Raw genomic sequence first — 10,626 nt, 5'->3', positions numbered from 1 at the left:
TTGCCGGTTGCAACATCCACCCATAAAATTTCTTAAAGAGACGAAATGAAAATACTCCCAGGATCCCAAATAAACCGCATCAATTTTCGAAATTTACCACGACGATACGATTTACCACGATGATCCGATACACCGGCCGACCACCATATTAAATTTGCAGGACCGTGACCAAAAATATTTCGTGGAGTGAACAAGAGTAAACCAGCGTTAAACAGGGAAAACAGAACAAAACAAAGAAAAAACGAGAAGAGGTATTTTTAGCCTCTCCTACTCTCCGGGAGAGATGTTCTCGCAGCTAAAGACTCGATCTATCCGATCCATCAATAACATATTTTGACCAGCTCATCACTTAGGTAATTCATATAATATAAAAAACTTTTATTTGCCTCACATAGCTTTAGTCGGTGAAACTAGAATGTGATAAATATCAAGGAATCATATAGTGAGTTCTCCTCAGTCTACCATGCCTAGTGTTATATCACTCAGCACAAGTACATTTCAGTAGATTTTAAGTAACTGCGGTGGAACATATAAACGAGGACCATTCCAGTCAAACGAGTTGCACAAGCATTGAACCACATCAGCTCAAATTCAAAGAAACTTAGTTCATCATAAACAATTGAACACCTTCAGCTGCTCCAGAGAAATACCAACTAAAAACTTCATAATAGTGTATCATCCTTCCTTACCAAAACAACCAAGTACAGCAACAAATTGTTTATCCAACAAAGAATCAAACAAGGCAAAGATCCCTTCAAAGGAAATTCCCAAAACTCAATTGTTCTTGAAGTTTCAAAAATACCAATGAAATGTACAGTAATGAGTACCAACTTAATAAGCTATCAAGCAGAAGCTGCTGTTGCCTTCTTCCTGGGTGCAGCTTCGGTACCTAAATCCATCGGCGTAAATTTAAAGGAAATAAATGGAACGCTCAAAATTCAAAACAATTCAAAATAATATGAAAAAGCACAGTAAAGTTGAAACCTTCTCTGAAGTTGGTCTTGAATCTGCGGGGTACATGGCGAAGATACCTCATTCGTCCAGTTCCAGTAGTCTTTCTACGAATCGCCTTCACACTCCAGTTATCTGAAATGTAGAATATGCTTCAATCACTCTTTTTCATTATATTTTGTATCATTTACCATTCAGATCAATAATGACGTGACAACATATTCAGTTAAACAAAAAAACATGTTTGGCCCATATATTAGTAGCAAAGGTAGCATTTTTTTGATGTAATATTTTATCAAAATCAACCAACAAAGAATTTAAAACAGTAAAAAATGAGCAAATTGTTTAAACCATAGATACATTTCAAATAAAGCATCTTTTGACCGCTTATAAAACTCTCCCGAATAATCAGCTCAATCAACTATCAATAGGAGAACCGTCTACAACTAAAAAAAGTAAACTGTTTGCACAAATATATTAACGGAAAAGACAGCATATTATATCCAAAATACACAATCTGCTCAAATAATAAGTCCAATCAGCCATCAAAAACAAAAATCTACAATTAAATGAATAACACTTGGGCAATAATTTTTGTAAAGGAAGCATTTTTTAATCTTATAGGAATAATACTTAAAAATCTCGTCAACTATTTACCAATTAACAAATCTACCTATACATCAGTCAATACTCGATATGATCCCTAATTGCCTACTTTGCAATAGGGGAAACTGAGACTAAACTATACAACCATTGTGTCGCCTTCTCATGTTTATTACTATTTGCATCCACTCAACTTAAATCCAAATGTACTGAAAATAAATGTTAACAAAAAATACTGTACATGTCCTCTTGCGAGCGGCGGGATAAGCACATGCGGAGCATCGGCTCTTCTGGAGGTGGAAGCTGCGGCGGCCACACCTCACGCACAGTGTGTGGGTTTTGTTTCTCCTCTTCCCAAAGCTCCCCGTCCCCTTACCCTAGAACAGTACCACACGTTACACACACTAAGAAAAATTCACAAGAACTATACTTACAACGGAAGATCGAATTGAAATAAATTTCAAAAACGTAAAATTATCAAGAATTCAGCCACTAACTTACCATAGCTTTGAAACTCCAGAAACTCTAATTTTCTCGCGAGCTCGCAGATCAGATTTGCGCTGCGGCGATGGAGGGAGTCTTATACATAAGTGAATTATGTAAGGGTTGGGCTTTGAATAGGATTGGGCCCAATGGGCCTATGATTTCTGTTGGGTATTAAAAAAGCCCATCAGTCAGAATTTATCTTACAATTTGGGGCCACGGGACGCTATCTTAATCAATTTAAAACAGCAGTCAACTGCTCCCATGACTGCTCCCATAGAGATTAACTCAGTCGGTTCGCGGTTTTTTTTAGTCCGTTTAAAAAATATTTGATTTGTATTTGAGATTATAAATTTGAGTCAAACTCGAATTCAAACTATTTTGTTCGACAGTGCACGAACCGCTTGTGAACCTTAATATTTATTAATATAATACAAATCTATATTAAAAAAATAATTTTTTATTTTTTTTATATTACTTATTTTCGAGCTATAGTTTGAATAATGCGTGAACATGTTCTAATCAACTTGAACTCAAGCTTTAACTCGAACCGAATTGAAGCAAAAAATTTAAAATTTTCGAACTTCGAATCAAGTTCGAAGTTCAGTAGAACTAATTTGATCCGAATTTGAGCCTTAAATTTTCGTCATATTTATCTTGATTCGGTTAGTTTAATATTGAAGGATATGATATTAGGGTTTAGGGTTTGACGCACTAAACTGTCAGAAAGTGGCTACACAAATAGTGATGTTATGACCTTATTTCTTGGTTTCAATTAATTTGGTCCTGCCTTTATCCCACTTTTCAACTAACATGCTCATAGGTAGGGGTCCAATCACTTCCATATTAATGCTGCCATAATGTAAACAATTCCCTCCTTTATGGCACAAGCTCTAAATGACAGTCCTAATTTTAAAACTTGGATTGAAGTTTACCTTAATCATTGGATATAGTTCATTAACTTTTGTAAATTAAAAAAAAAAAATATTTTATGGATGTGTTTGACTCAAAATTATTGCCTTTCCACACTTCTTGTGACAAATTTGAAAAGAATATTTAGATTATGTCAAGTGGTTAAGGAAATGTGAGCTATATTATTATTTTTATGTTGTTTGCTAAAAAAGATTGTATTGTTTTATCATGGGAATCGAAATATAATCCCTCCATGAGTCAAAAGACAGCAAACTAATGAATCAAAATCTGATAAAATTTGTCCTTTGCTCATTGCTGTTTTGTCTCAATCCAGTTTATTTTATTACATATAACAACACTTGCAGCTCCTAAACCAGAATGATCCCAACTAAATTTGGAGCTTTCTAGTCACTAAAGATAGGGAAGCACATATTAGAAGAAGAATCAAACAAACCCTTTACATGACGAGCAAAATCTTGCAAAAAACACTCAAGAATCTCAAATCTGTGCTATTACAGAGGCAACAAAAGCAACCTGAAACTCCTCTCCTGGATCCCATTTCTTCTCCTAATGAGCCAACAAAAGGTGATGAGCATCAAAGATGTATAAAGACCTCCATGTATGGAGCAGATCAAAAGGGATTCAAGGACTTAAAAGAAGAGAAGAAGACAATTACATACTCTGTAGTGAAACAAGAAGAATCTGGTTTCTTGGCCGTGCACACGTTAGCTCAGAAAATGAACGATTTAGACTTGATGAATGTGAATGATGATGAGGATCATGTATCGGATTTGGAAGAATTCTTTCACTACTATTCTCTTATTACATGCCCGGCTTATCTTGAACTTGTGGACAGGTTTTTCATGGATATGTATTCAGAATTCATCGTTCCCCACCTGTCAAAAAGTGTCCACCATTCGATGAGGGAGCTGGGATCAGCCAGCGTTCACAGTTCAAAGAGGAAACTTGGAGGATTAGCCAGTGCTCACAGTTCAATGAGGAGTCTAGGCCCTCTAAAGCTGTAGAGAATTTATGTTCATTTGAATCTATTTCTTCTTACTTCCATGTTGTTACTGTTTTATTAGTAAAACAAGTGCATCTTAAACGAGGTTCTGTGGTGAGTCCTCCATTGTTCTTTTCTTTTATTGGCTGTAAATTTTCTGAGATCATTGCTTCTATTAGAAATTCTTGGACATTAATAAATTGGCCAGCGAAAGCCAAAGGGTAATGTACAGAATAGAAAGGAAATTTCAATGAAATGAATCATGAAACATCACATTGAAAACCAACTTAACAATTCAGAAGATTTTGTGTACATAAAATTTTAGTTCACTTTTCGGCAACTAAGCCGAACCTGACCCATTGGTGAGGTCAGAACCCCCAGATCAGAAAGCTTGATCATTGTAAGGCCGAAATCCCTCTGAAACAGGGTACCATCCGACGCATAGGCTCGAACCCAAGTCTCAGTTTCTTCACCAGATGTCATCTGCTGATCAACAAAGAGCAATCCTTTGCCTTGCAGAAGACTCCGGTAGTATAATATACCGAAACCTTTTCTAGGTCCCTCGTAATCCATCTTCATCCCCGGATCTTGAAATAAGGTGGTGTTTGTTAAAATATGCAACGCTGATGAAGGAGAAGGAGAAGACGAAGACGACGGTGATGGTGATGGTGATGATGCTGGCATGGCATGACTTTGATTGCACGTGGACCTTAGCAGCTCAAGAAACTCGGTATCTAGAGATGGGTCGGGTCCATCTGTTCCACTGAAGTTGTAAAGCCGGTTGTGGAAGAACTTGCAGTGAATTGTTCCTGCGCTGTGGGCGCCTACATTGTACGATGAAACAAGATTTATATAACAAGAAATAATCTGTGATTCATAAGGAAAGGATGTGATCAATTAATATAGTGTACCTAATAGACTGACAGTTTCTCTTTCATCAAATCCTCTAGTTGCAAAAGATTCAATGGTTTTCGAGAGATCATCTTGTGGACTAGGAAGCTCGTATGTTGCTTCTTCGAAAAACGACACCATGCTGTCTTTTCTACCAGTATACAGAGGGTAGAAAGGACCACCAGCCTGAAATGCCAAAATGTAAGACAGAAAAACAAAAGATTCAAATATTTACGAACGCATAGTCGAACAAGTATTAAAATCACAGGGGAAGGCTTACAAGAAGAACACTTTCTCTAGCTGCCAAAACAATAATATCAGCGCAAGAAACGACTCCAGGGCACGATTCTTCGAGCTCCGACTTGATGATGTCTATAACATCAAAGCCCTTTAAAGATTCATTTGGTGGAGAATCCTTTTCACTCTCCATTACATCAGTAGCATCCAGTAAAACTGAGGCATCGCATCCCTACACAAAAATTTGTGCCGAGTAACACAACATATCATTGTGATTGAATGCAAACAAACCAATGCGACTCAAGAACAAGAACAATGGGAATCACGGAGAAAATTGAAAGAAGTTATGTTCCCAATTCCCAAAAGACCAAATTCGGGGGGAAAAACAGCAAAATTTTCATCTCAAAATCATACCAATAAGTGAAAGAAGAGGAAAACTTACCTCCACAAAGCAATCATGAAAGGAAAGTCTCAGCAGAGCCGGGGCGACATCGGGCCGCAGCTCATACAACTCTCGAACAATTGACCGGATTATCTGCTCAGCGAACGGGCAAGATTCGTTATAGTAATCATACCTGAGCCATTCATTAGGAGGGTGGTCTATATCATTTTCTTGGAGCTTTCTATCGATCAATATATCCCCGAGAATCGAAGGCGGATCTTCTTGAGAGTAATCTGCATTCTGAAACGAACCCTTTCTGTTAGTTTCCGCATTTTGGTTCTTGAGAGAGATCAAAACACACAGCAGAAACACTAGGAAACTGAGTTTTCTTGTGAAATCCATGCTATGAACTTCAAGAATGGAGATGGATCCAACTGGAATCCCACTTCTCAATTTCTGCAATGGGGTTTGCGATTGATTGGATTTCTTCTAAATTAGTTCACGGGACTTGTGAAGTTCGAAGTCGTTATTCTGTTAGGAAGCGGGAATCGAGAAAAACGGATTGACTTAAAGAGCGGGTAACGTGAGACGTCTCACGGATCCTAATTTATGAAATGAGTCTAACCCTACTGATATTCACAGTAAAAAGTAATATTCTTAGCATAAAAAATAATACTTTTTCATGGATGACCTAAATAAGATATTCGTCTCACAAATACGACCCGTGAGACCGTCTCACACAAATTTTTGTTTTGACTTAGATGCTGTTGTGTGTGTTCATCTACAAGATTAGTGGAGTGATTCTAAGGTTAACACGCATGACAATTACAGTCAAATTATTAATCTAAGGAGATTAAGAAGCTACAATTAAAAAAGTGTTTTTTTTAAAAAAAAGTGCTTTTTTTAATTTTTAACTTGTTTGGGTGGGCTTCTAGTGCTTAAAAAAGCACTTATTTAAGTTGAAATTAGAGCTTTTTTAAAAGTCTTATTTTAGAGCTTTTTTCACTAGCTTTTTTAATGACCTTAAAAAAAACACTTTAATGATAAATATCCAAACACATTTATTAATTTAAAAAGTGTTTTTCATCTATTCATCCAAACACAATATTAACACAACTTTTACTTAAAAAAGCACTTTTAAAAGCCAACTTTAAAAAGCACTTTTTTAATTAAAAAACTTTTGATACCAAACGGGCTCTAAGATTTTAAACTCGAAAATCTTTTAAATTGACTTATCCGTATGATATCAAATCAATCCAAAATTATATTAAAAAAATTAAAAATGAACCGACCAAGTGGTCATATATGTGACTCCACCACCACAGATGAAAGGGCAGTGGTTGCGGGTTTTACTCGATGAAAAAGATGAGATAAATAACAAATTAAATTGGAGAGAATTTAATTTAATTTTTTTTAAAATTATGGTTCTTGATAATTCGTTTCTTAATAATATACAAAGGACTACTATTTTGACGCTTCAAATCTTAAATTATGGCTAATGATATGTTTAGAATTTTCTCGGGTTATTTAATTTTAAAAATCCGTGATTTACTATTTCTTCTATTTAATATAAAAAAATCTGAATTTGTGTACTAGAAATTCTAATTAAATAATTTTGTCTATTAATTCGTGGAGTATATCCAAATGACAAGATTTGTGTATGTAGTAGATGATGAAAAGTTTGTGTCGATTTATATATGGCAAAAATTTGTGTGAGACGGTCTCACAGGTCGTATTTTATGAGACAGATCTCTTATTTGAGTCATCCATGAAAAAAATATTACTTTTTATGATATTGTTAATATCGGCAGGGTTGACTCATCTCACCGACAAAGATTCGTGAGATCGTCTCACAAAAGACCTACTCTTTATATATTCACGGATTAGCATTTTCTGATTGATCAATATTATGATAAGTATAAATAATTACCAACTGAAAATCGGAATTCTATTCATCGTCGTCACCGGAGCTCAAATGATCTTTGATGGTCACTCCCACACTTTAATCATCGTCCACAAGATATTGGATTTGAAAATTTTAATATGCTACAAAAATCTACTGATAAGGGGTTTGGCATGGCTTTCTTCTTCTCACCTTCAATATGGGGCCACGATGTCTCCAATAATTGCCATAGAAATTAAATCCCATTATCTTAACGAGAGCCAAAATTTCTCACGACTTAGGACTTAGACCACTACAAGAATATATACATGATACTATAAAATAATAACGTCCATCTTTCGGTGAAAATGATTAAAATTGAAGAAAAAATACAAGTTAACCGATAATAATACCAAAAATAAATAACCTAGAAATTCCAATAGAGAAATGTTATATAAATATATGAAACTTGAATAACTTAAAATATAATATGAAATTAAATGACTCAATCGTGTAAATAGTGAAAAAAGTTTTCAGATAAAAACTAAGCTTAGTGAATCAATGGAAGTTCGAATGATCACCACCGGCGCTATGAAGAAAATCTTCTTAGGCATCAACTGTATAATACTATCGATCGGAAACTGCGGCGGCCCTTTAGTGATGCGCCTATACTTCATCCGCGGCGGCAAAAGAATCTGGTTCACCAGCTGGCTCGAAACCGGCGGCTTCCCGATAATCCTCATCCCCCTCCTCGCTGCCTACATGCACCGCCGAAAAGCCGCGGTCGACGCCCAGCTCTTCCTCATGAAACCCCGCCTCTTCTTCGGATCAGCGGCGATCGGAATACTCACCGGCCTCGACGACTACTTGTATGCGTATGGCGTCGCGAAGATCCCCATCTCGACCTGCGCACTCATCGTCGCCACGCACCTGGGATTCACTGCGACCTTTGCTTTCCTCCTCGTGAAGCAGAAGTTCACTGCGTACTCTGTGAACGCGGTCGTGTTGCTGACGGTCGGAGCTGTGGTTCTTGGGCTTCACTCGAGCGGCGACAGGCCGGAGGGGGAGAAGAAGAAGGAATACTTTCTGGGGTTTTTCATGACGATGTCCGCGGCGGCGCTGTACGGGTTCATCCTGCCGTTGGTGGAGCTGATGTATTTGAAGGCTAAACAGGCTTTGAACTACACTTTGGTGCTGGAGGTTCAGTTGGTTATGTGTTTCTTCGCTACTGCGTTTTGCACCGTCGGCATGGTCATCGACAATGATTTGCAGGTTAGATCACCCTGATTTTTGTTTTAATATAACATATTTTTGACAAAATATTCAATATTTTTATGCAATATTAAGAATTAAATTGGACTTAGCTTTTACATTTTTTTTGAGATGATATAAGTACGCGTTTATTGTGAATATCGATATGATTGACATGTCTCATATATAAAAATTTGTGAGATCGTCTTACAAGAGACTTACTCAACATTAACACCCGGTGTTATACATTGAACAATGCAAGCACGTGTTGACGTAAATCTGTACATTCAAATATAGATGTTCGATGATAAAACATTAATTGTGAAAAAATTAATAAACTCACCCAAACCATATATTATTAATATTTTATTTGTCAGGCAATTCCAAGAGAAGCCAAAGAATACCAACTAGGGGAAACAAAATACTACGTGGTAATAATATGCAGCGCCATTCTTTGGCAGTGTTTCTTCTTGGGCGTGGTCGGGGTTATATTTTACTCCTCCTCCCTATTATCCGGCATCGTCATCACGGTCTTACTGCCGTTAACGCAGTTATTAGCCGTCGTTTTTTATCACGAGAAGTTCCAACCAGAGAAAGGCGTGTCTCTTTTTCTAGCAGTTTGGGGATTCATCTCCTACTTTTTTGGTGAATTTAAGACGTCCACCAAGAACAACAATATGACGATGCCTGCAGAAACAGAGATGATCGTTGAATCTCACCAACCTGGTGCAGCACCTTGATTGATAGTTTAGACCTTCAAAATCGCCATATGCAGACCCGATTTAGTTTATATATGTAGCATTCATGAAGTCGACTATGCAAAAAAAAAAATAAAAAATTAAATGAACTTTCTTGAAAATTTGTGAAGCTTCACTAGTTTGAGAGATTTGGTGTCACTAAAATGAGATACCGAAGGAGTGAACTGTTTAGATTATGTAGATGAAAGAATTGGTTAATATGTTATGCACATGTTATTGACACCAAATTCGACATGAGATATGGAATTAATTGAAGAACTCAAATGACCACAAACATAATTCAAATGTATTAAGTCATCACTAATTTTACTCTTTTTATCATTTATATTTTATTTATGATATATTTTTTATATACACTAACGGTTAAAATATAGATTTTGCACCTGTTATTTTTTATGACAATATCATGTTGTCGGTGTTGTGGAATTCACTTGAGCTATTGAGATCATGGGGGTAATATAATACAAAAAAATGCAAATAAAATAAACAAGAATACGAAGATTTATGTGGTTCATCCAATATAACTGCGACCATGAAACTACCGCAAATTTTTATTATATGGATAAATTTTATAAGTGTATACAAAACACTCAAATGTCTCACAATTTCAAAAATAGTACAAATGAGAAAATATTTTTTCTAACTCACACAAGAGAATCTCTCAACACTCAAGAAAAAAATTCTTTTATTTTGCTCTCAACTTTGGAATGCTTTGAAAAGATTCCGATCATATGATTTACAGTTGAGCAAATTAGCTCTATTTATAGAGCTCTCCGCTGGTGTGAATGAAAGAGAATGATCTAACAACCATCTTTGAAAAAAAAATGCGGCCGTCACATTTCATCCATTTTTTCTAGTCAAAGTTGCATGTATTCATTCCACCAACCATATTTGATAAATAAAACGCACCTTTCACGCTTTATTTTACCTAACATTTCTCTTATTTGAAGCATTGATTTCAATTATGTCTTCACAATATCAATGCAGCAGCTTGTATATCCCCATTTATATATAGACTCCAATTGAAGTTGAACATAACTTCAGTTTGTCAATGATTAGCATATCAGCTAGATTCTTACTCCAAAATCTTTTCAAGCATCAAAATACCAACAATATAGCTTTCACATAGCTTCTGTTCAACAGTCTTTAATTTCGGTAGCTTCCCATTTGATACAAACATAATGTCATAGACTTGAATTAACTCTAGCATCCACAAATGCTAATGTATCTCTACAACCAGAAGTTATATAAAGTGTTCTAGTTTTCTTTACTC

The 10,626-nt window shown here is 36.0% G+C and overlaps 4 protein-coding genes across 4 annotated transcripts; 2 read left to right on the top strand and 2 right to left on the bottom strand.

Moving 5' to 3' along the window:
• Positions 1–645: 645 nt before the first annotated feature.
• Positions 646–2,201, bottom strand: LOC140803967 (large ribosomal subunit protein eL37x). The gene is made up of 4 exons (XM_073159815.1): positions 2,056–2,201; positions 1,796–1,931; positions 985–1,086; positions 646–889 (listed from the first exon to the last, which is right to left on the bottom strand). Exons 1-4 carry the CDS (start codon positions 2,056–2,058, stop codon positions 843–845), a joined length of 288 nt encoding a protein of 95 aa, XP_073015916.1. The 5' UTR covers positions 2,059–2,201; the 3' UTR covers positions 646–842.
• A 1,209-nt stretch (positions 2,202–3,410) lies between these two features.
• Positions 3,411–3,974, top strand: LOC140802920 (uncharacterized). Its single transcript, XM_073158533.1, has one exon. The coding sequence runs from the start codon at positions 3,411–3,413 to the stop codon at positions 3,972–3,974; it is 564 nt and encodes a 187-aa protein (XP_073014634.1).
• A 205-nt stretch (positions 3,975–4,179) lies between these two features.
• Positions 4,180–5,982, bottom strand: LOC140803965 (putative Peroxidase 48). The gene is made up of 4 exons (XM_073159814.1): positions 5,523–5,982; positions 5,124–5,312; positions 4,864–5,029; positions 4,180–4,776 (listed from the first exon to the last, which is right to left on the bottom strand). Exons 1-4 carry the CDS (start codon positions 5,862–5,864, stop codon positions 4,274–4,276), a joined length of 1,200 nt encoding a protein of 399 aa, XP_073015915.1. The 5' UTR covers positions 5,865–5,982; the 3' UTR covers positions 4,180–4,273.
• Positions 5,983–7,815: 1,833 nt separating this feature from the next.
• LOC140803479 (purine permease 3-like) lies at positions 7,816–9,603 on the top strand. Its single transcript, XM_073159376.1, has 2 exons — positions 7,816–8,616; positions 8,973–9,603. The coding sequence occupies exons 1-2, from the start codon at positions 7,906–7,908 to the stop codon at positions 9,333–9,335; spliced, it is 1,074 nt and encodes a 357-aa protein (XP_073015477.1). The 5' UTR covers positions 7,816–7,905; the 3' UTR covers positions 9,336–9,603.
• The last annotated feature ends 1,023 nt before the right edge of the window (positions 9,604–10,626 follow it).

Source organism: Primulina eburnea, chromosome 10, assembly GCF_022965805.1.
Source record: "Primulina eburnea isolate SZY01 chromosome 10, ASM2296580v1, whole genome shotgun sequence".
In the NCBI taxonomy this organism is placed as follows: domain Eukaryota; kingdom Viridiplantae; phylum Streptophyta; class Magnoliopsida; order Lamiales; family Gesneriaceae; genus Primulina; species Primulina eburnea.
The sequence above is the reverse complement of the archived record's forward strand: the minus strand, read 5'-3'. Positions and strand labels throughout refer to the sequence as shown.